Below are 21,651 nucleotides of genomic sequence, written 5' to 3'. Positions count from 1 at the left end.
AAATACGATACGTGTAGGGAAAGGAACCATAGTAGAATGGAAGAAAGGGGCGGATCAGATCAATAAAGATCTAGGCGAACTTTCTTGGAATTAATCGAGACCATAAATTAAACGCGAATAATTTATTTTCAAATCAGTAATACAACTTAAAGTAGTCTTTTTAGAAAAATATTGTTACAAAATAATTGTGTCATAATTAAATAGAACTCGCAAGTATGAAAGTGAAGGTCATAGCATTAAAAAATAGTGCTAACAACGATAACTTGATATTGTTGATAGCAAAACGACTAGAACAACGAAGTGTCAAATAAGGTCTGTCGAATACGAACATAGCACACACCTGACATGCTTGTTCCTGGCACAAAATTCCTTAAATATACGCTTAAAATATCAATAATAAATTGCATGAATTATCTGGAACGGCATCGATATCAGATTGGATTAAGTAGTCTAGAAAGTAGTACCGATTTCATTGGCTCGTATTCAATCTTAGGAACATTCAATGATTGCTACGAACGAATAACATAATTTACTTTGTGAAACATGTCCTTCGTCTACATTTTATTGCGACTACCGCCTATCAATAAATTTGCTTTGGAATGCACGCAACAATACAAACTATCGTTAGCCAAAGTGTGGTGTTGTTGAAATGTTGAAACGCAAATTGCTATTTAGCTTGGCACAGTGTAGACAAGCATCCGTAAATTTTTCAACATTAGTCCACACTTATTTCAAGGAACTCGGAAAGGACTTCATTCGAGACTGATTGATGGCCGCGGATAACTTATGCTCCTCTTGTAGGGTCGAGTCCGTCATCACATTTTGATAATTTCGGGTGATCCTGTCTTTATCACGGATCGCCAGATCTTGCCATTCCTTCTCTAAGTTGTTCATCAGTTTCTCCCTTTGTAACCGAGCGTCCTTGATCACAGACCTATCGTCCTCGTGCACCCATTTCTTCCACATAGCCTTTGCGTCCTGACTAAAAACATTGTAAATAAACCAATTATAATGCAGAACAAACAGATTTACTTTAAAGTGATTTGAGACTGAAGACATGTAGGAGATAAATGACAGACTTGAGGTATGAAAAATAGACGATTTGGTGAGGATCTTTTAACTAATAAATATGGTGAAGATTTTTAGAGTCAATTAAAATTAAGAATTAACAGAAGTTCATAAAATTGACATCGACTAATGTCGTATGCTTATTTTGATGCCTGAGATGAAGTTCTAGGGGCCTTAAGGACCCGTCCCTTACGACAGTGTTAAGACCACCATTAATCTTTTTGCAGACTTTAATTAATTTTTGTAGAATAATTAAGAGAATGAAAAATTATAAATTACTGCACCTTAACAGCACACGTGTACACAGATAGCAATCTAGACAACAGCCATTGCTATAGCGAGAATGTAGCTATCATCTAAGTTTTTTGCTTGACGCATCATTAGTTCCCTTCTCCCTTGAGCCTTCACCTGTTTCACCTATCTATAACGTACCGTGCAGATGTTAGTATGACTACCCGAAACTTGACGAGCTCCCAAATTTTATAGGATCGGAGAGTCTTAACCGATGATTAATCAATTAGAGTGATCAGCGCATCGTTTACTATCAACATAAATCATTTGGAACCGAATATGCTTTCCATCTCTTCAATATTTAAATAAATATTGTAAATGCTAAGTCTGATATAATTGTCACCAAATTCGCAGACAAATTGTAATGCTTGATTAATTTTATCAAATTTATCGAAGGCTGATCCAATTGGGAATCGTCATCTTACTTGAGGTTCGTCAAGGAACGAATGTACAGAATGACGAACGTCTTGGCAAGCATTTACGAAATATACGTAGCAAGTAGCGTGTATCGTGAGGCGTGAATGACTCACGGTGTACGGTTGCAACATCAACGGACTTCGACTAATTCGAGAAGCAAGAGGTGCCATTCGTCGTCCTAGACCCTTACCATCGCTCACGGTCATGTGCTGCGATTGCAACAAATCAAATCGTTGATTCGACATCTAAAAGAACCTACAACATGCCCGTCAATTGATACCTATCGATTCGATTGAATCATATCATATTATATCACGGCCCAAATATTTTTGTACAGTAGTTCTCGATACTGACACGATCGAACGCAATAAAACGGTCTCAGACAGGAAGTAACATAATTCATTCCGAATACTGGTAAGCGATCAGACACATTTATGCGCGATAATTTAAATTACTTGATTGCTGCATGCGAAACGACTGATCTCACAGTTAAGAATATTTAATTTTAATCAGATTGTTCTCGAACACTCTTTTGAATTCCTAACTGCAAAAGTGGACACTGATGTAACTTAATTCTTCTTCGTACAAACAAATTTTATTCCTAAAAAAGTGACCACTAATTTGGCTTAATCTTCACCATACTAAAATATGTTATAGATTTCTATTAGATTCTGTAAATTATCATAAATCATTCTAGACAAAAAAAAACAGCAGACAATTTTTCTATAACATACAAAATTGTTAGTCTCATACATGATACTAACTAGTTGAGCTTACCTGTACATTGTTGAGTCGCTGCAGACGCTCTCACGTTCGGCCAGTTCCTCCTCCCTCTTCCCAATATTAAGCAACCCCATCTTCCTCACCTCCTCATCTAAGTCCAAGTTGTCGATGTTGTAAAGCTGTTTTTCACGAATCAATTCGACCCTATTCCTCATGTCCCGTAGCCTTAGGGCCTCGTCCCAGGAGTGCTTGTTGCAAGCATGCAGCTCCCGTCTCGCGAGGTCTTCGATCTTGGATTTCAGCTCGTTATGAGTCAAGTAGAGGAACATCTGCTTCGAGAGATTCTTGTCGCCGGGGTCCATTCGCAGCCACGGCAAACTTTTCTCGACCTCGAATTGCCGGTTGTCCTTCCTCTTCACGTCGATCTTGCCTTGTTCTTCTTTCTCGTTATATTTGTCCGATTCGTTGGCTCTTTCAGATGTACCAGAACGAGCTGTTTCCAAGTTGTCCGATCCATTGCTGCCTTCCCGAAAGTCAGCCACGTCCTTCGAGTTGACTAAATGGACTTCCGATGAAGACGAGGGAGAATTTTCGATCAGCTTGCCACGATCTTGATAGCTATTCGATTGCGAATTTTCTTTCGCATTTTCTATACTATCTACATGTGCTACACTCTCGCCTGTCCCATCAGGAAGACCCATGGCCAGAGAAGTCGGGGAGTTTCTGCAAGAATTGTATTCCTCTGAGTCCTCGATCCTCACATTCGTGTTTTCCAGACTCCTGCGGGCGTATCGAGCAGAAAATTTTCGATTAGGATACTCGGGAGTGTCGTCGTCCTTGGAACTCTTGCTGTCATACTCGCTCATTTTACAGTTTTTGCGATAAGAGCCGTTTCCGATCTGGACGAAGTTCGTCGAATCTCTGTTGACACGAGTATATCCAAGATTGGTGTCTCTCAGAGTACTGCAAACTGAACTTGCGGGTTTGGTGGGACAAACGAAGTAAGACTGGTATCTTCGACACGTTCTGGGCAGGTAAAGACTTTGCTCCGCTCGTTTCTCTTTCAGTTTTTGCGCCAGAGCTTCCAACGAATGTTGATCGGGCCTTGATTGCAGCTTCTTTCGTTCTTCCAGTTCTCTCTTGTACGTCTCCTCCTCCTCTTTGAACAAACGTCGCAGTCTATTTCTTCTGCTTAAGAGTCTCTCAGCTTTCCTCGCTTTCTCTAGTTCGCCTTTTGGATCTACGGCCCTGTAATTCCACAAGTCGTAGTGTCTGGCGATCCTACACTCTCGTTCGAAGTATCTCGCGGTTTGCTGATAATAGTTGTACTTCTGGAACGCCTCGTTATGTTTCTGAGCGGCCAATTGGTATTCCTTCTCACGATAACGGCCTACCCTTTAACAGAACAAGCATCGTTGATCTTATAGATTAAAGTTAATCATTTTGTAAGCGCAGATCAAGTACACCACAAATTATTAGCGTTCTAATCAAATATTGGAAAATTCCATGTCCTTTTGTATATTTGGAAGTGACAGTAGTTATAAACTATAACTTGAAAAAGTTTCTTCTAATCGAAGGGTAGGAGAATATCAAAATGTTAAGCATTCTCAGCCGCTGACGTCACATTACGTCTTCATGTGAAATAGCTGAACAACTTTGACGTACTACTACGTCTTTTTATAAATCCTAGTAGACTGCGCGATCAGTCTCATTTCTCCGACTTCCTCCAAAACATTTACTAATAACAACATCATATCATTCATTTTCGAAGAAGCAACCAAATACCGACCGCGAAAGCGGTCGTAGGCTAAAGAGATTCGCAGTTCTGATCTTCAGTCCACGACCTTGAATATCAATCGACCTTCGTGTTGATCGGCACGCAGTGCATCGTAAACAGACGTGTGGGATACGTGGTAGGACCAAGGGAAGAGGTGTTTCAACTGAGAGAGTCACTGAAAGCATCCTAGAAGAAGAGGACTGTCTTCTATTTCGAGCTTGCGTCTTTCTGTGACGTCACGTCGACGAAAATATCGCGCGGTTAGGGAGGTGCAGTCGTGGCCCTGATGTGTGGTCCAGGTCTCAATCTTTCCCAGACTCCCAAAAATTCTCAGCCGTTCTGCGCTCTACGAGATTTGCCTGCTGATGATCGGGAGACGTTCGTGAGCCATCGATAACCTATTCTCTATCGTTGACTGAAAGGTTTCTCCCTTGCGTATGTCGAGATCAGTGAACCGCGTGGAGGAACCGGAAGATTTCCCCGAGCGCGAAACACGCTTGAGAAAAGTGGGTCGTAATTCTCCCACGTAAAACCGATCCCCACCTCGCCGTCTCGACATCCAGGAGTCCATCAGTGGCGCATCGTACACATCCTACAGAGGATCCTCGACGTCTACCGCGGCTCTCGCGATCCTCGAGAGCTGACACCCCGAGTGTCGTCCGGTGGGCCGATCGAGAACAAAAGGCGAACGTGATCGGAAGAAACCTGTGAGACTAAAGAAGAATGCCCGGTGCCGGTGGTCAACCACCGCAAAGGACCACCTTTAGACCGCCTTGGGTCAAGGATGGTCCGAATCCTCTGCCCATGCCGACTGCACCCTGGACCCTCAATTCCAGAAGAGACTCGAAAACGAAGGCCGACGAACCACCGCCGTTCGCGCAAGTCACGCTCAAAGTGAGTCCCAATTTTTTTCTAATTTTTGATCTTACTCATGACAACGCCACATCACCAAAACTCGATAGTTCACTTTAATAGTTCGTTATAAATTAGAATTTATATTTCCCTACAAACGTGATCACGTATTTCGAAGGAATGAAAATACGTCTAAATCAACTAAGGCTATGCCACAGAAATAAAAATTTAATCAAGAATAGTCTGTTAAATAAAACGCAGATCTTTATACATAACAATCATTTTCGAATTAGAGATTTTTCTTCTCTTTGAATAGCTGTATACCCATGTTTCCATAATATTTTAAAATTTCCACTATTTTATATTTAACCCACCCATTTTAAATCATAAATATATAAAATCTGCAGTCCACTGGTAACTGTAGCAATGACCAGCACAGTTAACATCTTGACCCTCCTTACTCATTAGTAGATATAAAATTTCCAAGACTTTCCAATTGATTTAAACCGTTTCTTTATTTTTTTATTACGAAATAATAAACAATTGTTTACCCCATGCTTAGTCTAACAAAGAAGACCTTACGTTCGATATTGTTTGGTAATTCATAATACTGTTTGAGATAATAATACCTAGGTTTGCGAAGAAATTGAAACGGTATTGCCTGATCCTATATGCGCTCATTCTACTAGAAACATGAACGGCCGAAGTATGAGGACCGTCATCCGCAGTCTTTTTCCATTCAGATATTAGGTTTCAAAGTTACCGGACTTGAGCTATTAATAGTCCGGCGTGGGTGTCAAATAGTAAGTCTGCGTTTTAAACATTTTGACGGATCAAAATTTATAGGAACGATTAATCTTAATTGTTTTTACCCGCGGAATTAGCAAAAACATTATAATGTATCAAGTCATAGTGAAACGTAATCGGTCCAGTGCTCAACCTGTTTATAATTCCAATTTATTTATTTGAAACAGAAGAAGCATTTCGAATTGCCAAACTTTCAACTTCTCTGTTTATCTGTACTATTTTTTATCATCGCATAGATATCCCAGAACGCATACTTCCGATATTTTGGCATGGAGCCACGAGAAATCGTTGAGAGCGAACAGATTTCTGATCCGTCGAAGGAAAACACAAAAAACATGGACGATGTTTCATGGACACGTAGCCAAGTCGTAGACATTAACGTCATTCTATTGTTTACAACTGTCGTGGTTACTTAGATCACCGACAAGTTCGATCGAGTTTAGACCATGCTATTCGCCGAGATCACCATATCGTGGAAATCATGGTTGAATGTTTTCCAACATATGCAAGAGTCGCGAAATCTCCAAAAATATCGATTTATTCATTTACCACGCATCCGTGAATTCATATTTTCGCGAATACTAAAAGCTATTACTGTAAAAATGATCGTCATCGTGGCTCGAACAGGCAAAACTGTAGATTTTCAATTAAGGAGTATTAAATGTAGCGGACGTTCAATGGAAAAAATGTTTGGACGTTGTGAATTGATGGTGAATCATACGCGAATTCCATGCATCAAAGAGTCTAATTAATTTCCCTTTCACGATACGAGAGCGATCGGAGAGAAGGCTGGCCCCACGGGTTCTCGCATGTAAGCCTCTGGGTCACGATTATTTAAAGAACACGCGTTTCTATTTCAAATGTCTTGCCAGCTACGTCTTCCGCCAGTTTCTTAACGAGTTTATATCACGCTTTAGCGCGAATCTCTCGATCAGTTAAGGAAATTTCTGGAATTTCACTGCAAATGGACCTTTTCATTCATTCACCGTTACTAACAGATTCTGCACAAGCGCGATTATAATTCAAACAATGATGAACCGCTAAATACCAGAAGCTAGTACTTTGTTCCGTGATAATATCATGATAATATCGTGGTCAAGTTTAAAAACTCTAGCGCCGAAACTATGGAGAAGGAAGTGCGATTCGAATTATTTAAAGACGAATGCACTTCGAGTCTTGCAAAGAGAATTTTCGAAACTTTGTTTAGAATTGAAGACATGTGAATAAGGGTGGACGGTGTTTTTTTTTCTATTTTTCCAGCTACTTTTCACGATTCACTGAGAGCATTCCTTTTGTAGAAAATCGTTGAGTCCTATGAGCAGCCGCAACGGGTTGATCAGAGATAGAAAACGGAAGCAAGCGTTCGGTCGTGAACAATGGGCCGGCTGTGTTCGACAAATTAAGTACGCGATGGCTAACAACTGGCGTACAAACGCTGCTAGCACAGAAGAATAGAATATCTAGATTCATCAATATTGATCGCTTAAACAAACCAGGCAGCAACTACCTGCATCGAACAAACACAAATTACATTTCAAACAGTGCTCACTATCCGGCGCATTAACTGTAACTATGCTCCTAACTCAACGTTTCAGAAGCTTTTAAGAACTAGGAAAATTAAATCTAAAAACAATGCCACCCAATAAATAAATAAATAAAAAATAAATGTCACCCAATATCAATAATTCAACTGGTTTGATCGATGTAAAGTATTGCAGCGAAAATGCTAATTCAGAATATTATGTTTAGATAAAAGTATGTAACGTATGTTTTAGTTTGATTGTTTTCGGTTTGTAGAATGTACCGAAACCGGAAGCAAAGCCCGCGGCGGAAACGCAGCCTCGTAAACAGAGCAAAATCACAATAATCCCGTCACAGCCGAAAAGTGAGAAGAACGCGACTAGCAAACCGGCGTTGAAGCTTCGCGAGAATGGACGGCAAGAGCCAAATTCGAGGCCACAGCTCGAACGACAGGTTCGAATCGAGAAGTCTCGATCTCGTGGTGACACTATACCTCTCTCCAAGAGTGAGAGCACCACAGGTAACAGCACTACACAGATTCCCCTTTCTCGCGATCTTTATATTCCTACTTTATATCTCTAAACCTACCCTAAACAGAAAAGAACTGAGAAATCGGATTCGAACCTCTACTATCAATTGAACAATTACAATTAACAGTTAAATCTGTTCAATTGTCTGTCACAATATTTAAATTTACTAATTTCACAATTATTCCTCGCAATAATTGCCAAATTTTCATGCATAACGTCAATAACTCTTTACTCGGAAAGACAACCTTATATGAGTCACAGAATTGTAGACTTTTTGATCATTGTGTATAAGACAAATGTTTTGTTGCACAATTGAAGACTAATCCAACACAGTTCAAAAGTAGAAACTCCTTTTCAATGAATACCCAATGAAACTGAGCTGAGGTTTACTAGACGTGTTCCCGATTACTTCTAACTGATTTGACCCCACCCCTCAAAAAAGACACAATGCTATCGAACATTCGACGCGAAATCAGGGTACAGTTTGCCACGGTAAAAATAAGATTTCCTTATAAATAGGCGCACCGACTCTGTCAAAGAGTTCTTCGAGAGCAGCGATCCCGCCGCCGCCACCGCCGCGACCACCGCCACCACCACCCGGCAGACATATCTTAAAGGACCTTCCGCCGCTCAACGAATCGCAGCAGGAGAAACTGGAGATGCTGAAGTCGAGGCCACGGAAACGCCCGGATTGGGCGAGCATGATGAAGGAAGTGGAAAGCGGGAAGAGATTGAGACACGTAAAATGCAACGACAGGAGCGCGCCCTTGATCGAGAGGGTGAACAAGGTCACGGCTGATCCAGCAGGTGATCGTCAAACAAACTTCGATCCTACTCAGATCCCTGTTGGTCGACTTCCCTAGAAGGAACCGGTTTTCGCCGAGTTCATCGATTAGTCACAGCTAGACCCCTTTTGTGCTGTTATCCTGGCAAGCACCCCCTCGAACACCACACTACCCGCCCATGTAAGACGCGATTCGAAGGGGTGTTCAATTGATGAAACTGTTAATAAAACGGTTCAACATCAGCTTTTTTCCCCAGACTACGATACGAGATATTTGTAGTATGACCTAGTCATTATTGTCCCCGTCCTCCTGCACGGGAACCCTTTCGTTTTGTTGCTGAATAATATTATTATCGTTAAGTTAACCGTTGTCTTCGTGTTCTCTGGGTTTTATTATCCTCTTTCCACTATCCTGATTGTCCCAGCACAAATGAATCTTAGGATGTATTGCGGTTATTGGGCTATCCCGTTGTCCAGAACGATGTTTCAAATTGTTATGGTCGTAGAACCACGCTTGATAATTGAAGAAACTCGTTCAGACACCATCTTCCTCTAAGTTTGAATATGTTATCGTACCGTACGCGATATCTATTGTACTGACTCGATGTTTCTAATTAGGAAAAGCACACTTTGTGTTCGAATCCGAAAAGTCGAACATGCATAACCAATTGCTGAAGCAGATTCAGGAGGGGGTGAAACTGAAGAGCGTTAAGACGAACGACCGATCAAGGCCGATGCTGGAGGGACTCAGAAAATTCCGGAGACAACTGACGATAGAAGAACAGATGCAAAAGGCTGATGAGCCTACCGACGACTCGATATCGGATGATATGGATGATATTGATGCGGTAAGAGACGACCTGCAGAGCACGAAACAAATGCTCGCATTGGAACTTAGAAACAAAGAGGCTTTAGCAAGAGAAAACAAGAGATTGCAAGTAAGCTGATCTCTATTAGTACTATTATCTAGTCTTCATTACTCGGAGATGTGTCTGCATATTTGCCCATTTTGCCGTTCATATTGTTTGCAGGCAAGAATTTTGAATCTGGAAGCTGAGGTCGATAGAGAAAGGTCTACAAAGAATGTGCAAGAACACAGGAAACAGGACGAGAAACTCACGGAATCTTTAAAGCGTGAAGCTCAGCAGGCCAGAAAAGACGCTGAGAAGTTTGAAAGAGAATTTATTGCTGTCGCTGAAGAAAGAGACAAAACGAAGAATGAATTGGAAGAGATGAAAAGGATGTATGCTGCTTTGGAGAGACGTATGAAAGCTGGTAATGATGATTAAAGCCTGTTGATACTGAACAATTATTAATTAACAGTCTTTAACTGAGGCTCACTTATTGTAACATAAGCTTAGGCTAGCAACAGCTACTAATTTATTAATAATGCCGTTAATGATCACAGGGACAACTTTGAATAAGATATCACTTCATGTTTTTAGCATTACATTGATTATATTGAAACGCTTTTGCTTTTTCTAATATTGCTTTTTCATTTTGCGCTTTTGGGATCAGAGCAAGAGCTTCATGCTGTACCAATAATAGACCTAGCAGACGATAGCGACGACGCAGCATGGTACAATGTTTCAGGAATGGCACTGGCTGGTTGTCCAAGTGCAAAAGATGTAGCAAAAATTGCTTCCCAGAAAAGTATAGATAAAAAAGAGCCAAGCGAAAGCTCAGAAGAGGAAGAAGAGAGCTCAGAAGAAGAAACGGAAGATGAGGATCCAAAAGCTGCAGCTGAAAAAAGACTACAGAGGGAAATCAAACTTTTGACTACAAAAATCAGAAATTCTAAGTAAGTATTTTAACATTAAATTAGTATATAGCAATATAAGAATTTGCAAGTATAACACAAAATAATGTTTTTTGTAAACAGAGATAAAGCTGGCAATGCAAGAAAAGAACGGCATGCATTGAAGGATCAGATTAAACAGCAACATAAATTGTTAAAAGATGAGAAAAAGAAATTTAAACACCTCCAAAAAGAAGTTGACAAAATGGCGAAATTAATGTCAGAAACTGATGACGAGAAAGATGAAGATGAAGAAGAAGAGGAGGAAGAAGTAACAGAGTCTGAAGAGGAATCTGAATCAGAGGAATCTGAAGAAGATGAAGAATCTGAGTCGGAAGATGAAGATGATTCACTAGAAGGTCAAAGAGACTTGTTACAGGTAATTGTGTAAAATATTACATATTAGTCTAAAGAACAGAAATTACTAAACGTATTAAATGTTCATAATAGCATTACATAATATTGAATCAATGAAGATTTCTTATTATTACGTGTAGAATTATATTAATACTTTTACAGAAGCAAGCTAAAAAGCATGAAGGGCGTTTGGCTGCATTAAAGAAGGGTAACTATTTACTGAAAGCACAAGTTGATAGACTTAAAGATGACTTAGCGAAACAGCGCGAAGAAAGTCTCTCTTTACAAGAAGATCTGGACTCTGTCTTAGCGGAATTAGGTTAAGTTAATTTAAGGAACAGTGAAAACTTACTATGGACAATTGTATACATACACATATAAGTATTACATATGAAAATATAGAAAATTTTCTGCCTGAAAAACCAGACACGCAAAACTAATACACATACTCACCAAAATACTTTTCATAGGAAGTCCTACACTCAAATTAAATGTTTCCTCCAATTTATCCGTGGAATATGAATGCACTTTTTTAAATCGATTAGCAAACGAAATAATTTGTTTTCCTTAGTATCTATGGAAAATGTATTAGGAATGTAACGAATCAAGAGAGAAACATTTACGCGCGCCAATCGATCAAAACAAAAGACATAAGACGATATGCAAATTTTCTATACCTTACACTGCTCAAAGTATTTTGCAAACAAAATAACGAATATTTATATTAAACTATTAAAATCTCTCTTCCTTTTTTATTATCACGTTGTAAAATATTTTATAATAAATATAATTGTTAGTTGTCGATGAAACTTTTTGATAGGTTATAAGAAACAAAAATCTGCAACACTCACATGCTTATGTGTATAACTGAAATACAATCGACGAGCAGGTTTTCTAGAATGTACAAACTTTATTTTCGTTTAACGGCGACTTCTTTTTTATTTAGAAGAGATGAAGACATAAATGTACTTATCATGGTATACTTTAGTAACTAGAAAAATGAAACTTACAACTGCGTGGCAGAGTAGTAAAAAGATGTAAGTACATACACATACATATGACGTGAGACAAAATCCCTAGCAAACTCTTCGAATGCATTGGCGTCGTAAAGTAAACATTTGATAGACTTATTAGATAAATATATTTACATGTTTGGTTCCACTCAGCAAATGTACAAACTTAATTTCTTCCTTACAATCGCATGATAAAACAGTTCTTAAACTTCATTATTATACTACCAAATTATTGATAGAAAGATTATCACGAAATATGCAAAGCTACTACATGAACAGGTAAGGATGATGTCATTGACTTTAAAATTCAAAATTATATTTGAAAATCAGAATATCGCTATAGTTCTCTGTGGGTTACATATTCTATACAATGGTGTTGTAGGTTTAGAACATTAGCTGTACCTTAAGATTTTTAAGCATGCTTGAATTATAAAAATGTATATTCGCATTTGAACATTTTCGTACTAACAAGTGTAATGACAACATTGCACTGGGAGCTAAGATGAAAAAATAAGCAGAACTTTTAGTGCGAACAATTCGTACCTCTTTCTGACGACACATTTTTAATTACTACGATGTTTCTGACAAACGCGCGTAACGCTTTCATTGTACAAAAAGATCATAAAGCAGTAATAGTGTTAAAGTGTAAGTATTTAAATTCTTATTGCTGTCTATCATTATTAATATCACTCTCAAATTACGTACTTAATATGCACAACAAAAAATAAAAACTGAAAATTAAATTTATAAAAAAAAGAATTGTATGTACATTCGTTTACATAAAAATATTGAGGTTTAACATAACATCTAGTCGAAAATTAAAACATTTGTAAAATGTACATTTTTCTTCTTCCATGTAATAATAATTGCTTATCTAATATTATAAAACGGTATATGTAGATCAATACGTTTCATTGCGCGCGTTCGTATTAATGTGAGTTCTTATGGTCAGTATATTATTTTACTGTTGTGACTTTCATGTCATTTAGTGACCATTGCGTTTGAAATTGTTTCAAACACATATACAAATAAATATACCTCTTCTTTCTTTTCATTTATACATCGACGAGTAGTATCGTCGATATGTTAATCTGACGAGTTTGAACCCCAATAATACAGACATAAACGGTTGCTTTCGTATTACACGCATCGTTGTTTTCTGCATACATAAAGAATTATAAACAAATACTGTCCGCTCGCCGTTTAAACAATGACAGTAAAATTTTCTATATTGATGAAACATCTCATTTCGATATAATAGATTACTGAATATTAAACAAGTAATGGCTGTAACTCTCGTTATGTAATTAATATTACTCAATACCAATTTTCATTGATCTACTTTTAACCTTAGCAGCTAGGGAAATTAAAAATCCATCAGGTTCCGACATATTTCATATTAAATTAACATATTTTTTATAGTCGAGATTTTGTAGTATTTCGCATTACTTATTTAATATCCTGTATGTGTGAAGATATTTGAGTATATGCACAGAACTATCCAGGCATAATGGAAAACAAAGTCTACATGAATAAAAGTAAATCAAATAGAACATTCCTTAGTCATTTGAAATCATTTACACGAGTAGCTTCTACTTAGACTGCGTAATAATAATAGTGAAACTGAACATAATAGTAGTCCTATGCTAGTCAGGTCCATCATTTTGTGTTATAAAGATACAGTACAGTGCTGATGAATGTCGATTAATAAATTATTACAAGCCATCATTCTAATTTTCATTTTCTACTGAAACAGTAATCGAATTGTATGTGCGAAAATCTTCATTGCAAACAAATACAGTTTTTCATGTAGTTTTAACTTCTGTCTTAATTCTCTTCTCTTCCACTAACTTGACGTCTGTTACATGCAGATTATGAATACTTTTCGCAGCGAACTTAATTACAGACTGTGTCGAAACTTGAGTCGTGTGTCTGAGATCCAAACGTTTAAGCACTTTACATCTCGTTAAGTGATCTAATGTTGCTTCTGTGAGTAATCTACAGTTAGACAAATTGAGTGACGCCAGATTCGATACCGATTGCGCTGGCGGAGTCGCTAACTGAGCTACGCCAGCATCAGTAACTCTACCACAAGACGATAGATCTAACGTTTCGACGTATGGTAAGTGTTGAACAATATACCTCAAAGCTACATCAGTGATATCACATCCAGCCAAAGATAAATTTTTAAGATGTTTTAATCTTGATGTCTTATCAATTAAACCAGGTCTCGAATCTGTAGGTGGACTGAGGACTTCTCTCAAACTTGAGTCATTTAACCCAAATACATGACTCAAATTTAAAGTAACCAATGGTGGACAAGTACAAGTTCTTAAAGCACATACTCCAGCCCATGTACAACCTTGTACAGATAACGTTCTAAGCTGTGGCAATCTACTCAGAAGCCAGGCTAATTGTCTCTTAGGGACATTAGTCCAGTCAAGTGACAGATGTTCCGGTTGGCGGCGTATAATACCAGTTAAATGTAAAGCTGTTAGGTGAGAATGAGACATGTCCAATTTTCTCCACAAACTAGGATCTATGCTATATCTGGCCCATGTACGGCAAACCAAGGCACAATTCGCCAGATCCTTTGTATTTAAAAATCTAAAAATAGCAAGTAATGCTGTCTTGTCATACGCTAAAGATTGTCCATTAAAATCGGGCCCTGGTCTTTGAACAGGCGGAAGCGGAACAGGCCTAACAACCACATGGGGCCTCTTCAATGACTTACTACTTGAACCTGTTAATTGTACTGCTAATTGTGTACGCAAAGCTGTTCGCTGTTCACCCTCAGCCGGTTCTCTGTCATTCCATGCCTGGAATTTTTTGTATAGAAACCATGAATATTTCGTATTCTTAGACCGTGTCAGATTCCACGTGGGGACTTACATCGCTGGGATCGGGTCTTGAACGTTTACTTGGTGTAGTAGCACGTTCAGAGTCTGTTGTCGGTGCTGACGAAGCAGCACTAGATACAGACAGTTTTCGTGCACGAGCCTTAGGTTGACGTGGTCTGCAGTCTAGATTTCGACCGCTTTCACAACACGATGGACACTCCCAACTGTTTGGTAAATCTTCGCTGACAGTTATGCTTTGTTGGTCCAATCCTATACATTCTGGATGGACAATATCAAAACATATTGAACATTCTACTAAACTTGATGATGCTGTTGGCGTTGGTTTGCCTGTATTCAAAATTAAAAATTAAAAATATTTCAATCTATTATTATTTCCTTGAACGATTTAAAAAGAAACTCTAATGATAAACTGGAAAAAGAATATATACCCATTAATGGTGCAGGTGATTGTCCCCAACCATCTAATCTACAAACTTTACAAGCTGCAGTAACTGGGAGCATAGGCCTCAAACATTGTCTCATTAAACATGTTTGTTTAGCACGACCACTTCCACCAAATTTCACCATGTCTTGACAATACATGCACTCTCCACAATCAGTCCTCGTACACGCTTCACATTTTTTACACCTAGTACGTCTTCGCCGCGGGAAAGCTCTTTCAGACTTTTCCTGTGAGTGATGCCTCTGAATCTTTGCAAAACTTTTCTTAGTTACTCTCAAGCGCTCCTGTTACGTAATGCAACAAGATATTTGTGAATATTGAAAAAGCAATAGACACTTTTAATGCACACATTACTTTTGCTTACCCTTTCTGCAATTGTTAATGGCGGTGGAGGTGGTAACACTGCATTTCCTGTTACAGCTGCTTCTGGATTATCATGTCTATGCTGTTCTACTAGACATCGAACATCATGAATTAAGGCAACAGGATCGCGAATTAGGTCAGGCACATTCTTCTTAGTAGAAGGTAGCGAATGTAAATACATAACTATTGCTTTTAAACCATGTAATTCAAACGGTGTTAAATGAATATGTTGATGGTGCTGCGGTATTGAATGTTGACGATGCGATTCAGAAATATCCAAATGACTTCTACCTAGCAACACATGTACATATCGTTCCAGGACATACCTACAATAAATAAATAAAAATTCATGAACATGTTTCAAGAATTTGTCAGAGTTTAAACAGTTTTAATCATACCATAACATTTCAGTGAAAAATGGATATCTGAATTTTTGTGGAACTTTTGTATGTTCTTCTACTTGTGCAACTTTTAATTGTTTTTCAATACCAAAACTGTGTAAAAAGTTGCCACCAAACACTAATGAATCCTGAGGTGTATAGACAGCATGTATCCAACCAGTTGGTATAAATAATGTCATACCAGCTGTTAAACTTATTCTACCACATCTGTCCACCATATCCCCAAAGAATACATCCGATTGTTTGCCACTCAATACCCATTCTTGGTAAAGAGCTAAATTCTTTTCCGTCGGAGGAATAAGCCAAAATATTTTTCCACCACGTAAGATATGATACCAAACACTAGTTCCACCAAAATCAACATGAAAGTCTGTATAACAACCTTTCACAGACATCAAACAATACTTTTGCACTTTTGGGTACATCATGTCTTCTAAAAGATTTGTAGATTCCACTTGTGCCTCTTTCAAATGTCTCGGCCAAACAACGTCTACCCAATCGACTTGCCGCACTAGTGCAGGGGATTGTACATAATTCTCTAGTTTAGTATGACTAAATTCTAAAGAGATGACATTTAATAAACGTTCTTTATTAGCATCTTCATAGTATTTCTGCCATTCTTTCATTGTCATATCTTCATTTTTTTGTGTATTGACATCCATCACATCTAATACTCTTTTTGAACCTAATAGACATATGTATACATTTTGATATATACGAATAGTGATAATTAATTTTTTATAAAATTGTTCATATAACATACCAACACATGTTCTGACATCATTGACAGAAAAATTTGAACTTGGTACTCGTAATCCCAGTCCAGATTTTTCCCTGATGAGTAATGGTATACTAAGACCATGTTTTTGTAAATATGCTAGAGTTAATTCTGAACCAGTCATTTCACGAAAAAGTCCAGAAAAATTACTAAGGTTGTATCTTTCACATTCAATCTTTTCATCGAGCTGGAAGGTTCTGCGACCCTCGATTTCTTCGTCGCCAATGGCCCAGTCATCTGTATACAACTTCCTAGTTCTTTCTCTCTATAATAAGATTTGCAAAAAATATAACGTGTGCTTAAAAATTTTGCTAAACATCACAAAAAAAACCAACACTAGTAATAACCGCTAATATTATGTTTAGTTTGTTTACCAATTGACGCCTTTTAGGCAGGGGAGTAGAGTCATCGGCCATTGCGGACACGCTGTCAGAAACGTATCACCGAAAACTCATTGAATATTCAAAGTACAGTGTTTAACGATAATCGGAGTAGTTCCTTCTATATTAAATAAAGGAAATTTCAATTATTATTTACATGTCACGTACGACAGCCTGATATTAACATCGAACTTTTCTTGAATCTTACTTTTCCAGCAAAACGAGGTCGCCATTTTGCTGCCGGCCAATGTTACCAATAAGTACCATAAAAACTTAAATTCATTCTGAGCACGTAGTGTGTTGTATTACATATACAATATCTGTATTTCAATTTACAAATTTAGATCTCTCCAATATATTTGTAAGAGTATGGTAGCACGTATATATTTGCGAATTACAAATATAAAATTTCCTATTACAATAAAACTGGATAGTGACTGTACCTAGAGATTTTACGTGACTTGGACAACTACCGAACTATCGTACATATTGATGTGGCCTATATTGCTAATGTGACGTTTAGTCTGCGGTAGTACATTTTGATAATTCATAGTTAAAAGTCGATGTTGACATATTTGTGTGGGTTATGGTGTTTTCCACATTATATTTCTGTATGTAGTCCTGGAATTGTACATACAAAATTTCTTAACATTTTTTTATATCGATAAACGTCAAAACATTCACGAAATATAGAAATATATTCTACAAGTAAGGCCTAACCGAACGAGTCAACTATGATAAGCCTACGTGACAGGCAAATTATTGCCTTAAAACAAATGTTAAATTTAAATGAACCTGAACAAAAATTGGAAGAAGCTGTACCAACGTGGAAAGTCTTAATTTATGATCGTCTTGGACAGGATATTATTTCACCATTGATTTCTGTGAAGGAACTTAGGGAACTTGGTATCACACTTCATATGCAATTGCATTCTGACAGAGATTCTATTCCTGAAGTACCAGCAGTTTACTTCTGTGCCCCGACAGATGAAAATCTTGGTAGGATCGGCCAAGATTTACAAAATGGTTTGTACGACATATATCACTTAAATTTTATATCACCAATATCTCGGCAAAAGATGGAAGACCTTGCAGCTGCTGCCTTATTTGGTGGTGTGGTATCAAATATACATAAAGTATTTGATCAGTACTTAAATTTTATATCATTGGAAGATGATCTTTTTATTCTTAGGCATCAAAATAGCGATGTCATATCATACCATGCAATTAATAGGGGAGAAGTAAAGGATACTGAAATGGAATCAGTCATGGAAATTATAGTTGATTGCCTATTCTCTGTTTTTGTAACATTGGGAACTGTACCAATCATAAGATGTCCAAGAGGAAATGCTGCAGAAATGGTGGCCAAAATGATAGATAAAAAGTTGAGGGAGAATGTTTGGGATACAAGGAACAACTTATTTGAAAGCGAAACAACTGGTCATTATAGTTTCCAAAGACCGCTTCTTATAATCTTAGACCGCAATGTAGATATGGCAACACCATTGCATCATACATGGACATATCAAGCACTAGCACACGATGTATTGGAGATGGCATTAAACAGACTTGTAGTTGAAGAAAATGTCGGTAGATCTCCTGCAGGTGGAACACGTTCAAAGACTAGAGCGTATGAGTTAGACAATAAAGATAGATTTTGGTGCCAACACAAAGGCAGTCCATTTCCTAGAGTAGCTGAAGCTATACAGGAAGAGTTAGAACAATATCGTACCTTTGAAGAAGATGTAAAGAAATTAAAGTCCTCTATGGGTATTGATAATGATAGCGAGGTGGCAATGTCAATGGTCTCCAATAATACAGCTCGTTTGACAAGTGCTGTAAATTCTCTACCACAACTCTTAGAAATGAAACGTTTGATAGACATGCATACTTCAATTGCAACTGGTATTTTAAATTTTATTAAATCGAGAAGATTGGATACATTCTTTGAGTTGGAGGAGAAAATAATGAGCAAGCAAACATTGGATAGAAGTGTGTATGATACAATAAGTGATCCAGATTGTGGTACACCTGAAGACAAGTTACGTCTTGCCATTATTTATTATATTTGTACAAATGTTTCTGATGCTGATTACAGCAAGCTAGAAGCAGCTTTATTAGCAGCTGGGTGCGAATTAAATCCCTTACTTTATATAAAAAGGTTAAGAAGTTATACTAGAATAGCAGAAATTCAAAACAATTATGAAGGCGGTGGAACTAAAACAGTTAGTATGTTCTCCAAACTCATGAACCAGGGATCATCTTTTGTAATGGAAGGAGTAAAAAACTTAGTTGTTAAAAAACACAATCTGCCTGTAACAAAAATAGTGGATGAATTAATGGAATCTAGGCAGTCTTCTCAAACTGATGATTATTGTTATCTTGATCCAAAGCAGTTGAAACACACAGAACAAATGCCAAAGAATGGGCCAACATTCCAAGATGTAATTGTTTTTATTGTAGGAGGTGGTAATTACATAGAGTATCAAAATCTAGTGGACTATGTAAAACAGAAAAGTGGTGCAGGTGTTAATAAACGAATCACATATGGTTCAACAACATTCATTAATGCAAAACAATTGCTTAAACAGCTTTCACTTCTGGGACAAGAAGTGAACTCATAATTCTTGCAAATTATACAACATTGACATTGGAGGAACTTTATATTTATCTCTTTTGTTTTCTTATGGCATACACTGAATTTTCCTATTGCTGTTATAGCCTTCTTGTAAAAATGTAAAATAAATAAAATACCATTAATTATTTTAGATATAATTTTTCTAGGTATATTTACCTGTCCCCTTCCATCAAGTTACCCTGGCACATGTAGATACGAATTTTGAATAAAATCTCTAGTGCCCCATCATATTTGGGGAGTTTTTAACGGTATGAAAGCAAGCCTGCATGCTGATTTGTTTGATCAATAGATCATTCACGTATAAACAGTAATCCTTTCGGGTTCTATGAAAAATTTGGTCACTAACTAGATAATTAATTTTCACTTAGTACAGTCTATATAAATTGAAAATGGCGTTGATACAGGAAGAAACGAAGAACTTTGTGAGACGGGCTGTTCTTACAACTGATACGCAAAAAGCTGTCTCAGAATATTTTCTATCCAAACAAGAGGAACACAATATCAAGTAATGTCACAACCAAAAAGTTTAAATAGTTCTTACAGTTGATAAGTGACAAGTTTTTAATATGTATATACGTCTTGACAACTCTTTTATTTTCAGCTGCGTAACAAGTAGAAATAAGAAAATTATTTTATATTTTCATGTACTAGGAATTAATGGATGATGTTTATAATTTCGTGAGATATATAATTTTCAAAATTTAATGTTAGAAAGTATCCAGAATGGGATAAACCAAGGGATTTCCCTGCGTCGGAAGTGGTGAGAGCCCGGTGTGACTTGGCAAAAGTCGAGGAGAAATTGCGGGAAAAATGGCTCGAGCAAGAAAAAAAGCGACAAATCATGGACGAGCAGTGGAAGGAGATGAGACGCGATGAATTAGTCCTTCGCGAGTCATTCATAAAATTTAATCGATTCATTCGAGAGAATCAGGAGAAGCGGGAGCGTGCGGAAGTAAAAATCAAGGAAGAACAGGAGCGTCAAGCGAGTCGGCGCGATGAAGTAAACAACTAACATGTCGTTTAATTTTCAACGAGTTTCATCAAACTGGTAGCTGGACACGTTTTTCAGATTGAAGATTTAACTAAAAAGTTAGATAACATGAACAGCGTTCGAGACAAGATGAAGAACTACGTGCAAGAGTATATGAAATATCAATCATATTTAGAAAGAGTGATCAACGAGACAGGAGAGTTTCAATCGATCGCGGAGATCTTTAATCGTTACGAGACTTTGATCGAAGCGAGGTCGATCTTGTCCGTGCATCAAGATAAAAATCTTCAAACATTGGAAGAGACAGGGACGGAAATAGTAAATATTTTACTTAAATTAAACATTTTCCTGGCGTTTATTAGTTTTTTTTGGACAGACGAATTTTCGTTTCGTTCTAGTATCACATTACGGAAACGAGGGCGCAGACATTTATGGCATTGAACAATAAATTGGCACTACTACAAGCAAGACATGACAAAGCGGAGGCGAAAGCCTTGAAATGGGAGACGATTGTATCGAAAATAAAGGCGAGCGCCGCGGAGAAGAATTTGAAGCACACACAGGTAAAAACGTGTTGCTGGAATTTGTACCAGCAAACCTGTAAAAGAAAGGATGTTCCCATCACTGTGAACAAAAACGACACGGAGCAACAACTCGAGCACATCAAACGCACCATTCTTGAATTGAAACGGATCATCAAGGTCGCGAAAAAACGAGCAACTAGGATGGATGATAATATCTGAAACATTTCTAGAACGTGTTTGTAAATAAGTATGTATTTTGCTCGCAAATAAAGTAAATCTTAACAAATACATTCTTACAGTTTTAAAGGTAAAGTAGGAGGTAGGCTGCAGACAAG

General features: G+C 37.6%; 5 protein-coding genes across 9 annotated transcripts; 3 read left to right on the top strand and 2 right to left on the bottom strand.

Moving 5' to 3' along the window:
• Positions 1–113: 113 nt before the first annotated feature.
• Positions 114–12,087, bottom strand: LOC144476442 (uncharacterized). 3 transcript variants are annotated; one of them, XM_078193381.1, is made up of 3 exons: positions 11,777–12,087; positions 2,554–3,894; positions 114–982 (listed from the first exon to the last, which is right to left on the bottom strand). In XM_078193381.1, coding segments are annotated over exons 1-3 (1,599 nt in total). In that variant the 5' UTR covers positions 11,779–12,087; the 3' UTR covers positions 114–726. The 3 variants fall into 3 exon arrangements, with proteins under 3 accessions (XP_078049507.1, XP_078049506.1, XP_078049508.1); XM_078193380.1 differs by lacking the exon at positions 11,777–12,087 and adding an exon at positions 4,289–4,595; XM_078193382.1 differs by lacking the exons at positions 114–982; positions 11,777–12,087 and adding exons at positions 1,893–2,031; positions 4,289–4,595.
• Positions 4,640–12,541, top strand: LOC144476439 (uncharacterized). The gene is made up of 8 exons (XM_078193378.1): positions 4,640–5,170; positions 7,733–7,976; positions 8,506–8,793; positions 9,389–9,708; positions 9,802–10,045; positions 10,364–10,571; positions 10,653–10,947; positions 11,088–12,541. Exons 1-8 carry the CDS (start codon positions 5,000–5,002, stop codon positions 11,247–11,249), a joined length of 1,932 nt encoding a protein of 643 aa, XP_078049504.1. The 5' UTR covers positions 4,640–4,999; the 3' UTR covers positions 11,250–12,541.
• On the bottom strand, positions 12,233–17,462 carry LOC144476438 (jmjC domain-containing histone demethylation protein 1). Of its 3 annotated transcripts, XM_078193376.1 has the most exons (8): positions 17,372–17,462; positions 17,158–17,284; positions 16,769–17,048; positions 16,003–16,690; positions 15,606–15,930; positions 15,228–15,525; positions 14,831–15,126; positions 12,233–14,757 (listed from the first exon to the last, which is right to left on the bottom strand). In XM_078193376.1, exons 2-8 carry the CDS (start codon positions 17,197–17,199, stop codon positions 13,744–13,746), a joined length of 2,943 nt encoding a protein of 980 aa, XP_078049502.1. In that variant the 5' UTR covers positions 17,200–17,284; positions 17,372–17,462; the 3' UTR covers positions 12,233–13,743. The 3 variants fall into 3 exon arrangements, with proteins under 3 accessions (XP_078049502.1, XP_078049501.1, XP_078049503.1); XM_078193375.1 differs by having other exon boundaries at positions 17,158–17,401; XM_078193377.1 differs by having other exon boundaries at positions 15,228–15,489; positions 17,158–17,401.
• Positions 17,463–17,536: 74 nt separating this feature from the next.
• Positions 17,537–19,959, top strand: Slh (sec1 family domain containing Slh). Its single transcript, XM_078193379.1, has one exon. The coding sequence runs from the start codon at positions 17,898–17,900 to the stop codon at positions 19,785–19,787; it is 1,890 nt and encodes a 629-aa protein (XP_078049505.1). The 5' UTR covers positions 17,537–17,897; the 3' UTR covers positions 19,788–19,959.
• A 94-nt stretch (positions 19,960–20,053) lies between these two features.
• Positions 20,054–21,609, top strand: LOC144476444 (coiled-coil domain-containing protein 42 homolog). The gene is made up of 4 exons (XM_078193386.1): positions 20,054–20,306; positions 20,513–20,801; positions 20,871–21,110; positions 21,191–21,609. The coding sequence occupies exons 1-4, from the start codon at positions 20,191–20,193 to the stop codon at positions 21,533–21,535; spliced, it is 990 nt and encodes a 329-aa protein (XP_078049512.1). The 5' UTR covers positions 20,054–20,190; the 3' UTR covers positions 21,536–21,609.
• Positions 21,610–21,651: the final 42 nt, after the last annotated feature.

This window comes from Augochlora pura, chromosome 10, assembly GCF_028453695.1.
Source record: "Augochlora pura isolate Apur16 chromosome 10, APUR_v2.2.1, whole genome shotgun sequence".
Taxonomy (NCBI): domain Eukaryota; kingdom Metazoa; phylum Arthropoda; class Insecta; order Hymenoptera; family Halictidae; genus Augochlora; species Augochlora pura.
The sequence above is the reverse complement of the archived record's forward strand: the minus strand, read 5'-3'. Positions and strand labels throughout refer to the sequence as shown.